This window comes from Saccostrea cucullata, unplaced genomic scaffold (assembly GCF_032062105.1).
Source record: "Saccostrea cucullata isolate Sc308-1 unplaced genomic scaffold, CSIRO_AGI_Scuc_v1 ctg9308, whole genome shotgun sequence".
NCBI classification, from domain to species: domain Eukaryota; kingdom Metazoa; phylum Mollusca; class Bivalvia; order Ostreida; family Ostreidae; genus Saccostrea; species Saccostrea cuccullata.
Genome location: NW_026933369.1, coordinates 6477 through 30114, shown reverse-complemented (window position 1 = coordinate 30114; position 23638 = coordinate 6477). Strand labels below are relative to the sequence as shown.

General features: G+C 33.0%; 2 protein-coding genes across 2 annotated transcripts; both read right to left on the bottom strand.

Annotated features, from left to right (window-relative positions):
* Positions 1–1019: 1019 nt before the first annotated feature.
* LOC134238124 (thialysine N-epsilon-acetyltransferase-like) lies at positions 1020–12577 on the bottom strand. Its single transcript, XM_062720247.1, has 5 exons — positions 12497–12577; positions 10866–10917; positions 2227–2286; positions 1610–1752; positions 1020–1327 (listed from the first exon to the last, which is right to left on the bottom strand). Exons 1-5 carry the CDS (start codon positions 12560–12562, stop codon positions 1163–1165), a joined length of 486 nt encoding a protein of 161 aa, XP_062576231.1. The 5' UTR covers positions 12563–12577; the 3' UTR covers positions 1020–1162.
* A 2293-nt stretch (positions 12578–14870) lies between these two features.
* Positions 14871–22189, bottom strand: LOC134238123 (WD40 repeat-containing protein SMU1-like; the record flags this gene model as incomplete). The annotated part of the gene is made up of 11 exons (XM_062720246.1): positions 14871–15178; positions 17520–17672; positions 18032–18224; positions 18810–18911; positions 18995–19122; positions 19274–19369; positions 19486–19626; positions 19746–19834; positions 19922–20072; positions 20231–20383; positions 21979–22189. Coding segments are annotated over 11 exons (1516 nt in total), but the record flags the coding sequence as incomplete, so codon positions are not given.
* Positions 22190–23638: the final 1449 nt, after the last annotated feature.

Here is a 23638-nt window from a genome sequence, read left to right as displayed (position 1 = left end):
TGTTTATTATCAAAATATCGCGTTTCACTCGAAAAATTCAGCGACCGTACAATTCTTTTGTTAGTAACTGGGTCATCACGGAGAGAAATGGGGGGTGAGGATGGCAGTCTACACAGTTCACCTACTACATGTAACAGATAAATTACATTTCACAATGCTTGAAATTTACAATTATAGAGCTTTAATCTTTTTGGAAAGGAAATTTGTATACAATCTCTATACTACATAAACAAATATATGTGAGCTTATGAGTATATGAGTATTTTTATTAAACTGACAAGCAAAACAAAACATGTACTTAATCATATTAATCGGTTCTATAGTGGAAGGGGCCAAGAGACTTTCCTAAGACAATACCCAACAATTTTAACGATTTAGGGTAGGTGTTTCGAGCTGGAGGGGCAGGGTTATTTTCTCGTCATTTAATAATAATGTCAAAAGAGTATGACATGCGTCTGTTTTCATATTTTCCTGTTAGCAAATAAATAAAATAAAATAAAATTTCTATCATTTTATAAGAACTTAAAAAGTTGTATTATAAACAGTGGACTCAGTAGAATATTCTTATTACTAGACAGTTTTTTTTTCTTTAAGGAAAATTAAAGGGTAAAGAATTTAAGAATGATAACTCACTCTCAGATGGACACAGTATTAACCAGCATAGGAAATTAGTGATATTCTGACAGTTGGCCTCGCTTCATTGTATATTTTCTTATATGAATTTAATACATTTTTTTCAAAATCTTTTTATTCTATGTTTCTTTCTATTTTTATTTATACTGCCTCCAATTTTCTTCATTACATGATGAGTTTAATGCATTTAATTTTTGGAAAAAAAGAGCATCAGTTTCCTTCATTTGAATCTAACATATTTTTGATTAATAAAAATCAATGCTAAATTTTTTTTTTGATAAACTTTAGAAGAGAGGGAGATTAATAAGGCCTTCTGGTAATTATAAGCTTTATCATAAAGATTCATTTAAACATTAATCATATGCAAGAAGAAAAGAAAACATAAGTTATGTGTATATTTTTTACTTTCTTGACACCAGGGTGTATAGGCTAGTACACAACTATATATGACTGCACACCAGGAGAAAGAACGGGGTTATAGCCAATATCTTGTCTGCCAGTCACACTAAATTTATCTTATATTCTTATATCAAAATTCTGCACATTTCTTTAACACATCTCCTTGAAGATACAACTGTTTTAAATTCTCGTCGATACTGTCAAACTTTTTGTAGAATTCAATCGTCTTCGCGTTCCACGATGGATCGTTCATAACACACCATTCCATACGCCGAGCCCCGCTCTCAAGGGTAACCTGTAAGATATTACAATCAAATGGATAAATGTTAAAATTGACTGAAAACTGTTCTACCTGCTTTATATACAATGCCTTTTAATTTCTTGATATGATTAACTCTCGAGAAATAACTAATGAAGTAAGTGAACTTTTGCTCCAGTAAGTACGAAATTACCCGTATTTGTCCTGACAGCGAAATTCTCTATCTTAAAAGAGTGGGATTAGCCACCCTTTCCTCACCGCGTTCTATGAGCACGCTGTCAATACACGTACTAGTACATGTACACCAATCTAATTTACCTTTGCTATATATTTAAACACCGTCGTTCCGTATCCTTTGGATCTGTGTGCTGGTTTTATATAAATGTCTTCTAAGTATAAGATTTTCCCACAATCTCCATTAAATCCAAAAAAATAGGTGGCGAATCCAATCACTTCTTTACCTGCGGATCAATTTAAAAAATATAATCATTTCTCTAGTTGCACATGCCTCAGGTATATAATATCAATACACTCATTTCGAATTTCATCTATGACTTTCAGTAGAATAACTGTATTTTTTAATAGGAAATTTGTGACAAAGTTGAATCTTAAGGAAACTAGACCATACTCGGATAAACTGCTATTTAATTTTCAGCATTTTAATATTCGTTGTTTTAATTTATTTATTCATAAATTATTAATGTTTTGAATTGTAAACTATTCTCTGAAATGTATGGATAACTGATTAAATAAAAATACTGTATTGATTTTGAACGGTTAAACATCAATATCAGCAACACAAAAATAGGAATTTTCTTTGCTATAGAAATCATATTTATGATTCATGAAAGTTATTGATGTTGTACTTGTTTGTAAATCAGAAGGATTAGGAAAAAATTCCGTATACATCATTTTTTGATTTTGAACAAACTTACTGTCTTTCAATTCCACGACATGTGCCTCGAAAAGCTTATTTTCTCCATCACGTTTAAACTCTGAAATAATTGAAATATAATAATATCAAAGTTTGATTCTTGAACAGTGGATATCAAAGCACTGTGAAATAGAATAAGAGATAGACATGTGCTAAATAACTTAAATTGAAAGATGAATTATGTATTTTTTCTTAATTTTGAGAGTTTAGACACCTATTGATATCACATTAAATTACAATTAGTAATTTCATACCTGATTAGATCTTTCATTTAGGGAAAAAATATTTATCTTTCTGCATCAAAATTTTAAGGAAATTATTACAATGTTACACATGTAGACAATGTATAGACATCTAGTTTATGTTATATAATGAGTCCGCACGGGGTTTAACGTATTTTAGATTTAAGTTTGTAATGACTTGGACCACAGTAGTTCGCGTACCTATCAATTTTACCGGAATTTTCAGTAAATAAAAAAGATACGTAATACCTATAACGTACCTTCACACGTTAGTATTAATGCCGCCTGACGGCCCTCTTCTTCTCGCATATCCTGTCCAATAAATTTATTGATATAAACAAAACAAAGAAATACACACATAAATTTAAACTATACATGCAAATTAGATAGCTACAGCGAACAAAAAAAACGCAAGTTCTGAGGTAGCCCGTCAACGAAGCAGAAACATCCTGTCTTCAGTGCGCGTTTCATAATTTCGTTTTTCGGATGCTCTCTTAAAGTTAATTTAAAATTTTTGTTATTAATTAACTACAGACAGAAAGATCAATTCTTCATGACCAGTGTATTTTTTAACAATATGACATAAAATACACACGAGTGACCCGGAACCGAAGACGACCCGGAAATGAAGACTCTGGCACTGTATTGTTTTGTGGATTTTTCTAAATCGATCACTGCTCGTTATACCTTTTATATAAATTAATCGATTTCTTAATCCAGTCTGTAATAAATTTGAGGGGGTCGACTGTCGTTTTCATTGCGCAATATTTCGCGCATCAGAGTAAAATGAAGCGTATTTATTGTTTTAAAGCAACTTTGTTCACTTGGTTAATAAAATTAAACAAAATTAAGAAAATGCAGGTTTAAAAATGTAATTACAAATTTATATATCTGAATTTTTAAGCGATTTTGCAACTGATAGGTACATGTAGATAGATTGACGTCGTTATAGTGTGTTTTTACGTTATGATAAGCTGAAGGGGTAATAAAAGTTAATGTTATTAAACAAAAAGTAATAAACATACGCTCTTGAAATTTAAAACATAGAAATTTGAGAACCTCTCCATTATTCTTATCAGTTTTTCATATAACACCTTAGTGCCCTTCATATTTTGTAGTACTCTAAAAAAAATAGGAAAATTCTTTAATTTTCGGCCTTTTTGAGATGCCCTCTCTGGTAACAAGACGGTAGAATTTTGTGTTTCTTTCACATAATGTACAATATAGTATTACTCATTATATATTATGGTTTGAACAAAAAGTCTATTGTAGTATTAGTATAATTTGCCTTAAATGCTAAAATTTGTCACTTTCCTATAGAATCCTATAGTAAATGTACCTCACGCATTCTCAATTTATAGTCTCAATTCGCTTTAAATAATGTACCGCGCTTTAAGTAATATAATATTTCAAATAAATTCTATTTTCTGCCAGTCATGTGAACCATTGTTGGTTGTTGATTAAAATACAACAATTGTTTCTTGTAACTTGAATGATTATCTTAGGGGAAAATCACATTTTATAGCAGAAATCGATATACCCTTATCTAACTGTGTCTGAAAAGGGACATTTTAGAAGTAGATGAGTTTCGCTGAATGTCAGTTGAGTGAGTTTTAAAAAATACATGTACACTTGATGTAGTCAAAACTAAATAATTTGAAAGGTGTGTTAAATACACGGCACCCCGACCCTCTGGCTGTGACCCAATATTTTTTAAAAGGTGTGAATTCTGAACTGACTATCAGAATGTTTCAAATCAAAGAGAAATTCTTTTTGCGTAAACAGACTTTCAAGGTCACCTATCGTCATGCGATTTTGATTGACAGGTGATGCACAAGGATGTCCTGCACAGCATGTATGTGCAGAGAATGAATGCATTGCACCGTGGTTGTAAAAAGTTTGAACCACAGTTGTGGAAATTAAATAGCATCTATGACTTTGGCGATGTAAATGAAACGAAGAATGAGATAAATTCAAGGTTTTCCTTAAAGGTTTTTTAAGATCATGTAACGGGGTTGCGTATCTCCCGCTTTCTCTCTCTCTTTCACGACATAGTATTTACACATTTTACAAGAAAAGAATAACTTAACAAAATGAAAAAAAAACTTATTTAAATAATTAATTAGACTGAAAGGATTTTTAAAAACATAATACTAGTTTATGAAAAGAAATGTTTTCTTCGCGATCGGAAGTCATTTCATTGATTCCGAGTTTCTGCTTCTGATTTTCGTATCTAAATTCACAGTAATTAAAGATTTTCAGATTAAATAAAGATTTACTTAAGAAAAAAAGAAAAAAAACAAACAAGCAAGTATTCTATGCCCTGTAAGTTTTTTTAAATTATTTTTCTTCAACATTTTTTATTAATAAATTTATTTTTTGTTACTGAAATTTCTCTTCTAAGGCAGACATTTAAACGAAAGATCAAACAATTTTAAAAATGAGAAACAATCTACATTTCTTATTACTAAGATTAAAAATAAAAGCACGAATAGTCATATTTTTATCTATAGATCAATCAATTGAAAATAATTTATATACGTGTATAGTGTTAAATATAGAACAAGTATATATTCAATTATGTTAAAGCTTTATTCTAGAATGAAAATTTATTATATACATGTGTGTATTTTTTTCTATTTAAGACACAGCCTCGGCATACGTAAAATTAAAATACGTACAGAAATATTTACCTCCTATATATCAATGTATTTACAAATGCCAAAAAGATCAGTGGGACGATGTTTTTCCTTTCCTTTTATTTTCTTATTTCCTCCATCTCTGCTTCAGTGTAAATTAATTTTTAAAATTGAACCCGAAATATAGCATATAAGACTATGATAAACACAATAGCATACATGTGCATGTAATAAAACATTTGAACATACCTAATAAATAGAAACTCATTAATACTTCAATTAACATGAAAAATAAATAATACATTCTTTAATAACGGAAAAAATTGTACACGTGCATAACGATCTTCAAAATTCGTTTAAAATGGACTATTTTTTCAGCCAATCAATGACCAAAGCTAACAGGCTCCGCCCACTTCATTTGCATACCGTTTTCCAAAGCGTACCGTTCACAAAACGAACCGTTCCGTGCAAGAAACGAAACGTACCGTCCACAAAGCGTACCGTTCCGTGTAAGAAACGAACCGTACCGTGCACAAAGCGTACCGTTCCGTGCACAAAGCGAACCGTTCCGTTCTCAAAGCGTACCGTACCGTGAACAAAGCGAACCGTTCCGTTCTCAAAGCGTACCGAACCGTACCGTGCAAGTGGTGTAGTAGCACGGTTTAGGGTCTGTATTATATGTAGCTATTAAGCACTACATTTATGTAAATATAGCACTATTCACCCACTTGCTCTCCTTTGATTATGTCATTTGGTTTCTTTTTGTTCATGGTGATCGGTCGTTCTTTTGTACATATGTCACTTATGACTGAATCACATAGATTTCCATTTTTGTTTTGTACTTTATTTTTTTGTCTTTTTACCCCCATTTTCTTTTGTTTTTGTTTGTTTTTCTCCATTTTCATGTGTTCACAGTCTTGTATGTATGCTCCGCCCTATTTGCGATATTGCTCTCACATATTATACATTGCGGCTTATCTATTTTTAAAGAAAAATGTATCAATATTTTAATCAAAGATAGGTAATTCTATCGAGCAATATCGCCGCTATTGGCAACTATTACTGCAATAGCAGATGTACGATCCAAAATAGTGTTTTTTCCTTTTTTAGATGTCAAAAATCTACATTTATATTTGATAAACTCTAGAAAGAAATGGTTTAAACTACAAAAAATGTGTGGTATTTTTCAAAACTTTCTGCATCTGCAATTTTGGTTTCAAATTATTTTTTCTTGCATCTTTTGTCAGGGGACATTGAAATAAATCCGGGACCTACAAATGATCAGATACACACATTGGACATCTTTCATTTAAACATCAGAAGTTTACGACATAAGATTGAAAATGTAACAGCATTAATCACGGATTTTGATATTTTATGTTTCACGGAAACACACTTGGACTCAAGTATTTGTAATAGTGACATTATGATTGAAGGTCATGATACAATTTTTCGCAAAGATAGAAATTCTAATGGTGGAGGTATCATTATCTATGTATTCTTCATGTTTTCGTGCTATTCGTCGCATTGACCTTGAACCCATATCAATCGAATGCGTCTGGATAGAAATAAGTGAACCTACCTGTAATCTTTTTCTTTGTTGTATACTGTATATCGTCCACCCAGTAGCGAAAAATCCTTTTGGGACAAATTTTTATGGTCAGTTGAAAAAGTATCAGATATATCCAACAAATTTATAATTGTAGGTGACTTAAACGTTGATTTCCTTGACAATACTCGCACACTTCCTATTAAAGACATCATGCTGAATTATCACTTGACAAACACAATCAGCGAACCGACACGAACTACATACACTTCGAATACTCTTATTGACCCAGTTTTGATCAGCTCAGACCTTGTAGCACTCCACTCAGGCGTGATAAACACAGACAGTACACTAACTGATCATAAAGCAACTTATGTTTTTTTAAAATCTAGTATCATCAAAAGTCAACCTTATGTTAGGAAAATATGGGATTACAAAAATGCTAATATAGAAAAACTTAATAACCTTATAGAAAATGCTGACTGGGAAAATCTTATTTGTAATGCAGAATCAACTGACGAAGCTACCGAAAATTTTTCAACCAAATATCTAGATCTCGTTAGGGAATGTGTACCGGAAAAATCAGTATTAATAAGACCCAAAGACAAACCTTGGTTTGATTCACTTTTAAGGAAAACCCATCGGGAAAAAAATAGATTGAGACGAAAAGCACAAAAAAGTGATAAACAGAGTGATTGGGATAATTTTAAGCATATAAGAAATAAATTTAATAACATGAAAAAACATGCTATTGAAAATTATCAAAATACTCTTGAATTACAACTAATTGATTCAAGTAAAAACAACTCTAAGCTTTACTGGAAACTTCTAAGAGACACTTTTAAAAGTAAGTCAACCACAGACATCCCCCCTTTACAGTACACATCTGCATCAGGTGATGTTAAGTTTGCTTTTTCTGAGGAAGATAAGATACATGTACTCAACACTTATTTTGCTTCAATTACATGTGTTGATGATGAAATGTCTGAATTACCTAAAGAAAACATTGAGTGCAATAGTGTTTTTGACAATATCTTTATTTGTGAACAAGAAATTATTGACATTTTATCTATATTACCTGTCAATAAAGCCATTGGAGAAGACTGTATTAGCCATAAAATGTTAAAATCAACAAAATTATCTGTTGTTAAACCTCTGTGCTTATTGTTTAACCGTTCATTGAAAGACTGTGTTTTTCCAAAAAAATGGAAATTAGCTAATGTAATCCCTTTGTTTAAAAAAGATGATCCTGCAGTTTTATCTAACTATAGACCTGTTTCATTGTTAAGCTGTGTCAGTAAAGTGATGGAGCGTATTGTATTTAAACACTTGTACAACTATTTTCACTCTAACAATATTTTTTATAAATGCCAGGCTGGTTTCTTACCTGGTCACTCTACTGTATATCAGTTATTAGAAACATATGATAACATTGTTAGGAATATTGATGAAGGCAAATCCTGCTGTATGATTTTTTGTGACTTATCTAAGGCCTTTGACCGTGTATGGCACAAAGGTCTCTTATTTAAATTAAAAATGTATGGTGTAAAGAAAGATATGTATAGTTGGTTAAAAAGCTATTTAGAGAATAGAACGCAAAGAGTGATATACAAAAACCTGGTATCCCCTTCTGAATCCCTTTATGCGGGTGTTCCACAAGGCTCTGTATTAGGTCCATTGTTATTTTTAATTTATGTGAACGATGTAGCTGACAAGATGTCAAGCTTTTGTAGACTTTTTGCTGATGATAACAGTTTGCAGTATGCATCTAAATGTGTCAAATCTATAGAAGGTCATCTGAATAATGATCTTTTATCTCTGGAAGAGTGGTCTAAAAAGTGGTTGCTAAAATTTAATCCCTCTAAAACTAAGGTTGTATTTTTTAACACAAGAAAAAACAAAGAATTTCCAAAACTCCTTTTCCAGGATAGCCAATTAGAATATGTTCAAACTCATAAGCATCTAGGGGTAACGTTTTCATACAACTTAAGTTGGTCATCTCACATTGAAATCTTGCTGTCTAATGCATACAAAAAATTAGGTCTTTTGAAAAAACTTAAGTTTAAAATAAATCGAAAAAGCCTTTCACTTATGTATACTTCATTTATCCGTCCCCAACTTGAGTACGCTTCAGTTGTGTGGGGTGGTTGTCTATCCATCGATTCTGAAAAATTAGAAAAATTGCAACTACACGCAGCTCGGATTGTTACTGGACTAACTATGATTGCCTCTAGAGACTCTTTGTATTTTGAAACAGGCTGGGAACCACTCAGCGACAGACGTAAGATCCAAAGATTAAATATCATGTACAAAATTCACAATGATTTAGTACCAGATTACCTATCTGAGATTATACCTGATATGCGATGTAATGCTTCTGCATATACAACAAGAAACTCACAAAATTATAGTATACCTGTATGTAAATTGCAAACCTACAAATCATCATTTGTACCAACTGTAATAAATGAGTTGAATTTCTTACCGCTAAATACCAGACTTTCGAGCTCTTTGTCTGTTTTCAAAAGTAAAATTAAACAAAAAATAACAGAAGCTCCGCCATATTTTAATTTTGGTAAAAGACGCAACAATATACTGCATACACGGCTTCGGCACAATTGCGTGCTAAACGCTGATCTTTATAGATGTAATATAATATCTAGTCCACTATGTTCCTGCGGTAAGGTAGAAAATACGCATCATTATTTTTTCTCGTGCCCTAACTACAACGAGGCCAGGAAAGAGTTTTTCGATAAGTTTTTGAGATTTAATAAAGTCCATATTGTTGACATTCAGACTTTACTTTGGGGGGATACATCACTCAGTATTGCTGAAAATGAATATCTATTTTCTATAGTACATTCTTATATTCAGCATTCTGGTAGATTTAACTGATTGTACACATTTTTTAAAACTATTTGTATATACAATAATGTAGCAGTCTCTATATGTCTACAATGAGAGTTTATTTAATTTACTTGTTATTTATTTTGTACAAACTGTTGAACACTTCTAATTCATCCTGTTATAATATCTCATGTAGGGAGAGGGCGATTTAAGTTTTTAGAACTTGTGCCCAATCCCATTGTATATATTTTGTGCAATAAAATATGTTCAAACCAGAAACATTGTATAGTTTTGTGATCTGTTTACAGTTGTACATGGATACCCTTGGATATAACTACAAGTTCTTAACTGATGATGAGTTTTCTCAAATAAAAAACACCTTGGATAATGTTATGAAATCAAAGGCCAAAGATAGTCGGTGGCGCAAAAAAACAGGCTTTACCAATTACAGAGGACGAGGAAGATATATTAATTGTGGTCTAAAGGTATTCTAGGGGACACCGACCCTGAACAGCTTCTGTATACATTACTCTATCTAATTGGCCTTCATTTCGCTTTACGTGGGGGACAAGAGCATCGAAGTTTAAGAAGAGGAGACCGTTCACAATTATCTGTTTCTGAGGACGCTCAGGGGAAATTTCTTAGTTATACGGAGGACACATCAAAGAGTAATCAAGGTGGATTAAAACATAGAAAAATTTCCAAAAAATCTGTCCAAGCATATGAAAATAAGCAAATGCCTAACAGATGTATAGTGAAATATTGTGAGAAATATATTAGTAGGTGTCCCGATGTAAAAGTGTGTGACGCGTTTCATCTTCGCCCACTTGCAAAACCAACTGAGGAACAATGGTATTCTGTTCAGCCCATTGGTAGGCATAAACTTGCCAATGTTGTTTCTGATCTGTGCAAACAGGGAGGACTACATGGATTTAGAACAAACCACTCGTTACGCGCTTAAGCAGCAACTCAACTGTATCACGCTGGCGTGGATGAGCAGCTTATTTCGGAGGTAACTGGCCATAGATCGAATGCTATCCGGAACTACAAGCGAACAACCGCAGCACAAAAAAGGAATTTGAGTGAAATTCTCCAAGGACGTAAAGACAGTGATATTGATATCAATAACAATAGCCACTGTGAATGTGTCAAGTCCGGATCCGATTTTCAAGTCTGTAAATATTTCATTTAATAAAAAGTGAAGTAATTTTGCTTGAAATAAAAATTATCAAAAGTTATTGTGTTATACTAAATATAACAATGGTTGACCTACTTTCCGAACGCTCCATTCCTTATAAATAATGGAGCGTTCAAACAAAAGAATGACGTCACAGGTGGATTTTAATTTATATTTCTAACGTACCTTCACACGTCAGTATTAATGCCGCCTGACGGCCCTCTTCTTCTCGCATATCCTGTCCAATAAAATTGATATAAACAAAGAAAAGAAATACACACATAAATTTAAACTATACATGCAAATTAGATAGCTACAGCGAACAAAAAAAAACGCAAGTTCTGAGGTAGCCCGTCAACGAAGCAGAAACATCCTGTCTTCAGTGCGCGTTTCATAATTTCGTTTTCGGATGCTCTCTTAAAGTTGATTTTAAATTTTTGTTATTAATTAACTACAGACAGAAAGATCAATTCTTCATGACCAGTGTATTTTTTAACAATATGACATAAAATACACACGAGTGACCCGGAACCGAAGACGACCCGGAAATGAAGACTCTGGCACTGTATTGTTTTGTGGATTTTTCTAAATCGATCACTGCTCGTTATACCTTTTATATAAATTAATCGATTTCTTAATCCAGTCTGTAATAAATTTGAGGGGGTCGACTGTCGTTTTCATTGCGCAATATTTCGCGCATCAGAGTAAAATGAAGCGTATTTACTGTTTTAAAGCAACTTTGTTCACTTGGTTAATAAGGTTAAACAAAATTAAGAAAATGCAGGTTTAAAAATGTAATTACAATTTTATATATCTGAATTTTAAGCGATTTTGCAACTGATAGGTACATCTAGATAGATTGACGTCGTTATAGTGTGTTTTTACGTTATGATAAGCTGAAGGGGTAATAAAAGTTAATGTTATTAAACAAAAAGTAATAAACATACGCTCTTGAAATTTAAAACATAGAAATTTGAGAACCTCTCCATTATTCTTATCAGTTTTTCATATAACACCTTAGTGCCCTTCATATTTTGTAGTACTCTAAAAAAAAAAAACAGGAAAATTCTTTAATTTTCGGCCTTTTTGAGATGCCCTCTCTGGTAACAAGACGGTAGAATTTTGTGTTTCTTTCACATAATGTACAATATAGTATTACTCATTATATATTATGGTAAGTCTATTGTAGTATTAGTATAATTTGCCTTAAATGCTAAAATTTGTCACTTTCCTATAGAATCCTATAGTAAATGTACCTATATTTTGAGACGATCCCTTAAAAATACCTGGACGGCAGATTTCGCCCAAACTTGGCATGTACACTATAGTTAATGTAAGTTATATATGGTATAGTTTTGTTATTGTAGTTTTCACACAATAAAACCCCAGTCGGCCCCCTTAACTGAAAATATCTCTCTCTCTCTCTCTCTCTCTCTCTCTCTCTCTCTCTCTCTCTCTCTCTCTCTCTCTCTCTCTCTCTCTCTCTCTCTCTCTCTCTCTCTCTCTCTCTCTCTCTCTCTCTCTCTCTCTCTCTCTCTCTCTCTCTCTCTCTCTCTCTCTCTCTCTCTCTCTCTCTCTCTCTCTCTCTCTCGATCGACCTGTTATTGGGGTACGTTTAACAGCGTAGCAGTAAAAATAAATTCTTTTTGTTCCAAAAGTAAGTTATATTACAGAAACATGTATGTATATTAATATTTATCTGACATCTGACACTTAGCGGCTAAGCTAGCTGTCCGTTCAGTACAGCTGATCTATACACCTAGTTGCTAGGTTAGTCGCTGCAATGTCGACCGCACTCTGATATTAAAGGAACGTACCTTAAGTAAACTATAAATTGCCTCGAAATCATTGGACGAAGCTTTTCGTATATTTAGGTCCTTCATGACTTCCAAAAGCAAAGTTCATTTCCGGAAAAATCAAAGTACTGAAAGTATGAGTATACGTGATCTCTTCAGTACTGTTAATCATTTTTCAAATTAATCATGAAAATTATGTAAAGGTATAATACTTTCAAGTACATGAATTAGTAATATATGCACATATATATGATGTATATATACATACCTATAAAACAATTTCCTAAATGTACATAATTATATAAGATTAAATGTACTAAGTCTTTCTTTTTGCCCCAACGATGGCCCTTAATATTGGTTAATAAAAACTATAAAAAGGAACATTTCGGTTAGCATGATTAGGAATGGAGATTAATTTCTTAAGGTGTAGCGAGCACAGGCACTTGTTTCGGACATAACCATTGTATAATAATAACATAATATGTATATTATGGGTTAAAATTTATTTCCGAAACAAGTGCCTGTGGTAGGAAGCTATACGGTCTTAACGTGACTGTACATTCACCTGTTCACAAGCACCTGACGTCACATATTTTTCCCATATAGAAAAACATATCAATACCCATTAATACACAAAGTAACCATCGGCCGCCAGCTAGCTTGATTTCTTTTTCTCAATTCATAGTTTTGTCTGAAACTCCAATATAGGCGGGATCAGGTGCCATCGAGGAGTGAGCATCCCCTGCTGACCGGTCATACCCGCCGTGTGCTCCTTGTCATGATCGGGAAATAACGGAAAAATCCGTCGTCAATTCAGTGTATAAATAATGGACTAACAATAAGTATGAAAAACGTCAGTCAGCATTTGACTCAATGGTAAATTGTATTTGCTGACAAGGTCATTGTATCCACCAAAGAAAATGATGACTTTAAACGAGACTGCTGATATTTTTGTTTCATCAACTTGTTTGTCAATAATTTACCTCGTTTTAGAAATTGTTCATACATAGAGCATGCTCTTGCGTGTCGAATCAACTCCGCATGCAGGTGATGAAGGTATATTGCTGCATAAGTAAGGGAAGTTGACGATAGAAAAGTTTAAAAAGTCATCACGTTTATCATAGAGCTTGATTGTTAAATTAAAATACCATTAATGCTTTTTTCAAGTAAAATATCCAAGTATGAAACAGTTGATCCTTACGTCACGGGTTCGAATCCCACTGCGGAAATTAGAGACCAGTCCTTTGAATGAGAACTTATAGGTATACTGAGGTCCTGTGTTGCAGGAGGAGGTATGTGCTGGCTCGGAAAAAAAATCCCTCACTCGCGCAATGGCCCTAGTTGTCCAGTACTGGTCTCAGTTTAAAGCCCGGCCGGCCTCCACTGCATGGCAAGTGGTGGTTTTTTAATTTATGTAAGTGAAAAATTTTCGAAATTATTCCAAGCAGTCTGATTTGCTCAAACAAACAAAAACATAAAAGCGGTTGTAACTTTCACTTTGTAATATATACAAAAAATTGCGCCCCGATATTATTGATGATAATTGCTTATAATAGCAGACCTGGTTTTGTATTCATATTAAACATAATTTATTCAAAATAATATACAAGAGAGAAAAAATGCACTTGTTTTTCACTTCGATATTCAGATACCAGTATATCGATGATATTATCGATTTACAAAAGTTACTTCCGTTGAATCCATTCATAAGTCGACTCGATATATCACAGTGAGCTTGAAATAAAAGTTACCACAGCCTGGCTTTTCTGTTTCATAGTTGGATATTTGATTATATATATTATTTTTCTCTATTATTCTAAGCCGTCTGATTTGCTCAAACTTGATCACATGATCAAGTACATCTCAGGTCAAAAGGTAAAGGTCGTAAATTCATACATTGTGTGTGTGTGTGTGTGTGAAACTTTGATTTCCAGTGAAACTTTTTAAGCTTTTGCAATGAAATTTTATACTACTACTCTATATGGCCAACCCCACCTGCCCTTCTTAAAGTGCCCCACCCCCTCCCCCTCCCCACATATGCACTTGCTTTTCTTTTTCCTTAAGTATGGGGACACAGGTTCTCTGAAATAGCTTGTTGAAGATTAACTTTTGATGACAATAAAACTTACTATTTTCCTTCTTCATATTTAACAAAAAAGATATATATATGGAATATGTAGAGGTTTTAAGAAGAAAAATGCAGATGGGGAAATAGGAACCATGTCCAATGGACACAATTCTTTTTTAAATAGCTCCACAAATGTTGCCGAGTACTAAATTTTATATTTCAAGTCTTCTAAGGATTTTTTTTACAGCCATCTACTCATTTGCCTTCTCTATATTTATGTGCGAAATAAAAAGCAAGTATACATGACTGTATTTCTACAAATTTATTTAATTTCATAATTTTATATCATGATATATCAGATTTTGACAAAAAACTTGGATAAAAATACATCACAATGAATTTCATCACTTCTGAAATCAGAAGTTTTTAAACTGACAAAAAACCCTCCCAGATTGAAACATGTAACATGCTGTCAATTGCATGCAACTTAGTTGCATAAAGCACAAAGTCAGTTATCAGTAGAACCAATTATTCAGTTATGGTTTCCAGATTCTAAGAAGGCCATCTTCTGAGTACGTAGCAATCAGATTCTGATGGGGATGATGGGTGATTCCTATCACATCTTTCTCGTGAACCTGTCAAAACAAAGAATTCATTATAATATTGTTACAATATAATGTACGTATATCTGAAAGAAAAAAAAATTCAATATAATACAGAAAATAAATATACATTTCAAAAAATTCAGAATAAGTGCAATTGATATATTGAAGACTAATTTTTTATGGTCATAAAATGAAGATGTAGCACACAAAGAATTTTTGCCTTCAAAAGAAAATTTTTAATTTTCCTTTAATAAGCTTGTCCTAAAACACTTTCTGTCTTGAGCATCCTGGATCTAAATTCTGCATTTCTTTGAGTAGAAATTAAGGGGGCCGACTATAGTTTTATTGTGTGAAAACTACAATAGCGAAACTCTTTATTTTTATACCATATGTAACTTACATTAACTTCAGTGTTCATGCAAAGTTTGGGGAAAATCTACCGCCCAGGTATTTTTGAGGGACCGTCTCAAAATACAGGTATATTTACTATAGGATTATATAGGAAACTGCCAATTTTTAGCACTTTAAAGCAAATTATACAAATACGACAATAGACATTTTGTTCAAACTATAATATTTGATGAGTAATACTATATTATACAATATATGTAAGAAACACAAAATTCTACCGTCTTGTTAACAGAGGGGGCATCTCAAAATGCCAAAAAATTAGCAAATTTTACTATTTTTATAGAGTACTACAAAATATGACGTAAACAATGGATTCACAAGAAAACATAACAAAAATAATGGAGATATTCTAAAATTTCTATGTTTAAAATTTCAAGAGCGTATGTTTATTACTTTTTCTGTAATAATATTTTTATTACCCCTTTCTTTAACAGCTACAGATTAACATAACGTCAAAAAGACACTCAGCTACGTCAACCTACCTATCAATTGCAAATTCGGATAAATAATCAGTTATATCAAATTGTAATTACATTTTTATACCTTTAATTTCTTAATTTTGTTTAATGTTAATAATTAAGCGGAAAAAGTTGCATTAAAACAGTAAATACGCTTCATTTTACTATGATGCGCGAAATATTGCGCAATGGAAACTATAGTCGGCCCCCTTAAGTATAAAAAGAAGAGTACTTAGAACATTTTGAGATCCTCCATTTCTGACGACTGGAGTTATAATCATAATATAACTTAAGTATCATTGTTAAGTTTAAGTTAAGTTGTGCAATTACTCTTGGCAAAATTTCATTGTCTCTATTAGGGCTGGGACGATATATATCGAGATATCAATATATCGTGATATATGTGAGGACGATACACATATCGATACATTTGAAAAAAAAAATATCGAAATATCGCCCAAAAAATCTGACTTCTGTTTTTCTTTGTTTATTTAACATTTGGCGTTTAATATATGAAATAAATAAGTTAAATATAAATATAGAAATAAAATTAATAATAATTAACACCACTTGAGTAAAATATTTTTGTTTTACAACATATAAACAACTATTCTGAACAAATTATTCTCATTTGCAAAGAAATAATTTGTTTATTTCAATGCAAAAAAAGAATTTATAAGCAATCAAACATATCGTGAAACATATCGTATCGTGGCTCAAATATCCTGATACGTATCGATATAGAAAAAGTTGTATCGTCCCAGCCCTGGTCTCTATATAGTGTTTTCTTCTCCCAGCTTGAACACACTTAGAGTACTATCATAAATCACTTAACCGGGGTGGGTTACCGACAGAAATGTTAATGTTACAGGGATTTTCAACACGTCAGTTTAAAGTCAGCAATTGATAAATTCTATGGCATTTCATAGACCTTGTAAGCAAATATAACCTATCTTTCTTTCGTATTGCATTTCATATCAATTATGAACTTCTCCTTTTTTTCTGACTGACTATGGATGTTCCCTCTTCCTGATCAATATACATGAGGATTATGCCCCCAATTATTACCTATAAATGGCATGTTTTAAGGAAACAAACAATATACTACAGATAATATGTAGCACACGTGATAATATAATATACATACTATATGCTCATGCCCCCTCAATTAAAATGACTGACCTTTTTTAGGGGGGGGGGGGACTTGTCAAGAAATTTTTGGTAAGTAATAGTGTCCCTAATTGAAAGAATATGGCTGTGCATCCCCCCCCCAGCCTGACTCCTCCTGGGGACCTGATCCATTTTCTTGAATTTCCAAAGGTCCCAATTTTATGCCCTGTTCACAGATTTGTTTTTGCCTACAGATGTTTTTTTTTTAGACTGATCACTGTTTATCTTCACCTTTTTGATTCAGCGTGAGAACTACTGTAAGTGAAGGTACAATGTTATACTGACTGTCAGATTAGTATTAGTGTAGTTATAATAACTTATAATGTACCTACCGTGAGGGTTCTTTCCAGTTTACCGGTGGTGACACTGAAGCAGTAGAGCACCAGATCCTCCCCCACACAGTAGATCCATTCCCCCCGGGGGGACAGGACAGCACACACAAAGTCTCCCCCCTCTCTCTTACCACTGGAGAAACTCCTCACAATCTACATCAACACCAGTTAACTATATTTATATGTGTACTTTTTTATCAGATTACATAATGAAATCTAACAATTTAATTAGAATTACACAGTCATGTACATGTTCATCACTTTCTGTGTAAGCAAAAAGATATGTCTTACTCAGGAGTACAGCATGAATAAATTTTCAAATTGTGTGAAATTATTTTGAGTGAGTTTTTTTGCTGTCATATAGTGAATTAATTAGGTCGAAATTAAAAGTCAGTCTGAGACGAGGTTTATTCAACACATTTTTAGATTCATGTACATGTACATACAAAAAAAGTTACCATCTTGGTACTAGGATATTAAGAAATTAATAAACAGCATGGGTTATATCTGACCTGTCCCTGCATGTTCATGATGACGATGGTGTTGGACCTGTTACACACTATAAACTGTTCTGTCTGTCGGGGGAGAGGGTGAACACTGTGTACTGTGATGTCCATTCCAGACGTACCACCCAGGGACTTAAAAGTGTTTTGACACTCGGTCGTTTTTACATTCCAAACCTTCACTGTTCCATCAGAACTGGCACTGTAATAAAAGTTATATAATTATAATATAGTGTAAAGCCTTTTCTTTTGGATGGCATATTTAGCAACAAAGCTAGCTTTCAAAATGATTTCTGCATATATCATATAAGTGGAATTTTTAATGAGACGCATACATGTATTCACTATTTGTCAATAAAAAAAGTATTTAATGAATTAAGCCATTTTATAGTGCACAGAAAGATAACTGTAACCCACAATGCAGAATAATTTGTTAGCAATATTTAATTTTAGCAGTTTCAGCACCATCGCTAAAAATTCCAAAATTGAATCTGTGCTAAAATTTCTGCTTATACAGTATCAACCATACACAGAAAATTTTTGTATTGCGGAAAACATTGTATAAAAGAATTTCAATACATATAAAAGAAAAAATATCTTCATCTTTTTAAAAATGTATCCCCTTCATTCTAAACTCCCTTATAAGAAAAGCAAGTTTGGTTTCAAGCAGACCTAATTGTTGATCACTTCAGCTATTTAATCTTAAGAACAACCTTCTCTTTGCCTTTCAGTTGAATAATATTTGTAGACCCGGTCTTTATTACCATTCTGATAAAAATAATCTAACCTTAATATGTGATGTCCATCTGTTGTGAAAACTGCATCATTTACAAAGGAAGTATGGCCTCTAAATTCTTTCAGAGTTTTTCCTGATTTCAATCCATGAATTCTGCAATGAGATTTGAATTCAAGATCAGAGTGCTTCAAAACACAATCAAAACCAAATGAAGCTAAACACTTGGATAATGTTACCTTATTGTTTGGTCAAATGAAGCGCTGAGAAGCTGGCTATTATCTTTGGAGAAATTAACACATGTGATCCCTTTGTTGTGTGCTTTTTCAAACTTTCGTAAACACTGTCCTGTTAAAATTTTCCATACCTGTAATTAGAAAAAAATAGCTTATCTAAATGTCTCAAGTTTATTACATATAGAATTAAGAGGGACCCTGAAATAAGTCTCTAACTATTTTCCCTAGAGAAATTCAATACTATAAAATGAACTTGAACATAGCTACATTTGAAAATCTTACTTTAATTTTTCCATCCTGTGCCCCTGTAGCCAACATTTCAGAATCTTTACTGAAACACATACACAAAACTGCATCATCCATCATCATAAAATTATCCTGAAAAATAAATAAACAACCCAAAACAATTATTCTGCAAGGCCAGATGCGTCATACTTCAAATCACTCCAGTAAACATGGCAAAGGATGGAAGACAAATAATGTTAAAGTTTTACTTGTGCTTGATAACGCAGATCTTTTCTGATTTTTCCTGTGGTGAAATTCCAGACTTCAACAAATCCATCCACTGAGCCGGTCACTAAGAACTGACCATCAGGCGAGAACCGGGCACACTCTATGTGGGCTTTCTGACCAAACTAAAATAGAAAAATATTAAAGATGACAATTTTTAATTTGAAAGTACTTATAAAAAACCTCCAAAAAATAAGAGATTGTTTGACTGAGTTGTGAGATATTTCAAAATTTGTAAATCTACCTTGATTGTTTTACTGAGTTGTGTGGGATATTTTTCCTCTTCCTGTTCTTTGACTGCAGCTTTACCTCGGAACACATCAATAGTCGTACCTATGAAGCAAAAACAAACATGCAGAAAACCCTTCAAATAAAAGTCTTGTAAGATGTTTGCTTGTGACCTTTAATATGACCTCTAACCTGGAGGGAGTAGTCCTTGATGCTGCTGCCATTTCAGGGACTGTCCTAGCAGAGCTAAGAGACGAGAGGGAGGGACAACATTGACTTCTCCTGCCAATGCCTGAGCAATGGCATTCCTCCTCTTCTCTTTTGTCTGGCCCTCAGGGTAGGCCTAAAGGAAATTTGTTGTTACTAGTATTATTTACTGTCATTAATTACATTAAATCAACTAACTGTTAACAAAATAGGCTCTTTCTGGCTTTGGATAGATGTAAATCTCTTAATAAAGTTTCAATTGCTGTTAATGTAACAATCCCCCAATAAATTTACCTCTCTAGGGTCAAAATATGACCTAGCTAACATATTCTCTAAGTGAAGGAATCTGTCATTCTGGTTGTGTTTCAGCATAATCATTGGATCTGTCTGTCTGAGGAGTGATCGAGCAGCTCCAAGCTCCCGTAACTCTATCAGCTCTAAAACTATCTGTAACACAGACACATGCAGGATAAATAATGTAGAAACTAGAAAACTGACCAGTCAGCAAGGGCCCCGCCATGGGGTAGAATTAAAAGGGTGCAGCTTACAGAATGATTAATAAATGTACGAAGAATAAGCAACAGCAACTGTATTCTTAAAATTTCAAGATAATTCCTGAATATTCAAAAACCTGAAAATAATATCCTTGTATTTACATTAGGCAGTAAAGAACAACTTAACATTGAATGTATATTTAAACAATTATGAAGCTTGTGTTATATAAAATGCCAGCCTTCAATGAATGCAAATATCATGAAGGCTTGACCTTAACTTCAAACAAACAGCAGTTGCAGACAAAGGTTTTCATTAATCTTAAAGTGACAGATAAAGAAAAGCCTACTAAATTTTCTGCAGCAGGCTAGATAATTAATCCCAAGGGATTAATTGTACCTCTCTCATCATTTTCTTCTAAATTTACAATAAGAACTTTTTCAGTATTAATGATAGAATGGGGTTTTTATACAACTACATTAAAAATTAATAATATTCTTGAATTAATATATTTAAAAATAAAGTGAAAAAAGTGAAAAAAAAAAGTAAATCAAAAAATCTTCTTCAATCTTTTTCTTTTTTTTAGAATTCAATGAAATCATAACTATCAAACAAAAATAAATAATAAAAATTTATATTTAAATCCACATTTCAGAGTGTTCATAGCATTCCAAATTGATTTAACTTCAAAACAAACTTCATTTGCAGACAGAGGTGGTAATTAATCTCAATGTGACAGATAAAGATAATGCTCTGGATTTTCTTCAGGAGGAAAGCTAATTAATCCCAAGGGACTTCTAGCAGCATTCAGTTTACAATGGGAACATCTTCAGCAGTTATCTCTCTTTGCCAATGCATTCTTTTATAAAGTTAAGGAATCTACCCCACCACCCCAGCATCAAACCATGGGACATAGAGAACCAAACTTAGCATCAAAATATGTATTTCTGCCTACTGAACTACCGTACCAAATTTGTACTTGATTGGGCAACCATAAAAAAAGTTGCCCGTTCATTCTTATGCATAGTTAAGGAATCTACCCCACCACCCCAGCTCCAAACCATGGGACATAGAGAACCAAACTTAGCATCAAAATATGTATTTCTGCCTACTGAACTACCATACCAAATTTGAACTTGATTGGGCAACCATAAAAAAAGTTATTAGAAAAAAACAGAAAATTTGTGGACGGAAGAGTGACAGACGGACAGACAGACAGACAGACAGACAGACGGACGGACAGAGTGATTACTATAGGGCACCCGCAAATCCTTGCGGGGCCCTAATTAATTGAAGCAGTCTTTATAGCTTGATTAAACTGCTTTTTGTCCAGAAAACCTCCACATGTCAGTTTGATTGATTAATTCTTTTATGAATTGCATACATCTTAAGGAAGGCTATAACATTTCTCAAATTCAAATAAACTTGATATAAGTTGATAAAGAATGGGTTTCAAGACCAATGGATATAATTGATTTAAAAAAAAAAACATTGATATTAACTGATAATAAGAAAACTTACAAATCTAAAAAAAAATTAATTAATCTCACCTGTTCATACAAGTCGATGAGTTTGTTATCTGGGAGTTTGAGTGTCTGTATGGCCTGTAGCACAGTGTCCCAGTGACCATTATTGATATCACTAATGAAGCCGTCTACAGAGTCCACGGTGTTCAGGGAAATCCCCGTCTCCTCCTGTAGGATGGACAAGGTCCTCAACAGGTTATTTTCCTTTAGGTACTGCTCTATCAATCTCACAACACTGAAAAGGAAATTGCAAAACAATAAAAATTCATTTTTGCCATGACATAAATTTTAATATACCAGAGCTCCAGATAAGGTGCGTATTTGCAGAAATACGCATTAAATGTTACAAAATATGCATTGAAAATTAAAATAAAGCGTACAATTACGCATTAGCAATCATAGATACGCATTACACCACGAAAGGAATACAGGTACGTACGACTTACTTAATAAATGACATGAAATGAGGTTAACTCGGTGTTTGATTTTTTCTCAAAACGAAGTACAGATTTAAAAGCCTTTTAGTGACCTGGAATATTCTAGTAATGACGACGACGATCTCCATTTCGGGAGGAAGAATCGGAGATTTAGATTAAAATCAATTTCCATGTAGAGAGACTATGTACTAGGCATAACTTTTTTTTATTATAGGTTCATAGCCAATTTTTCATCTCTTTCAACTTACCATATTAACGAAGATTCTTTCAGTTTACTCTTGATACGATATCTTAAATGAACAGAAAGTTATCTGTGTCTCTGACAGTGTACCTTGACCTACTGTATAATCTTCCTTGTCAAAAAAGAATGCTTCCCAATCTTAGTTAAAAGTCTTGTTGTTATTTACAAATTTTATTTAAATAAATACAGGAACTGACCTTTGAAGTTTTTTCCCTCTTCAAAAACTCATACTTCGATTACAAGCTCAAAATAAAGGCCAAAACATTTCAATATAAACAAAATACTCTTCAATCATTTTGCTGAAAATCAAAATCTGCATTGATTTGAAAATCAGGGAGTAAATACACTTTGGGGCAAATAATTATCTGGAGCTCTGATATACAAAGATGGTTGATGTTCTTGAATCTTCCCTGAAAATATCCCTTTAAATCACTCTTCAAGATACTTCTTAGGAAACTTCAAAGTCACTGTGCTTTTACCATGTTTACAATCATCATTACAGAGATGCTTAGCTGCAGAACTGTAGCATTATGATTTTATTTGTCTTTGACCTCAATGCTACAGATCCCTTAATGCAAAAAAAAAAATGTGCAATTTACGGCACAAGATTTTTTGCATACAGCTGAGGAGAATTTCTCCAGTTTCCAGCACTACTTAATCAACTACATTGTACCATTCACTCCCTAATTTTAGACACATTTTTTTAACCAATCTGTGTGTTTTATTCACCTCCCAACCCTTTCTAATAATCTATACCAGTGATAAACCTGCTTTATTTGAAATGTCTGTTGCGAGTTTATCCCATGTAGACATGGTAGAGACAACTTTACAGTGTTAGGACTGGGAGGTGGATATACATGATATATAGTTACACAGATTGGTAAAAGTGAGTGCACCGAGCATCGCAAAGCGAGGCTTATCACTGGGAGCTCTTAAAGCAACATGCGAAGAGAAAATTCAGACTACTGCACATTCATTTGTCAGATTTTTTTCCTCAGTAACTCTG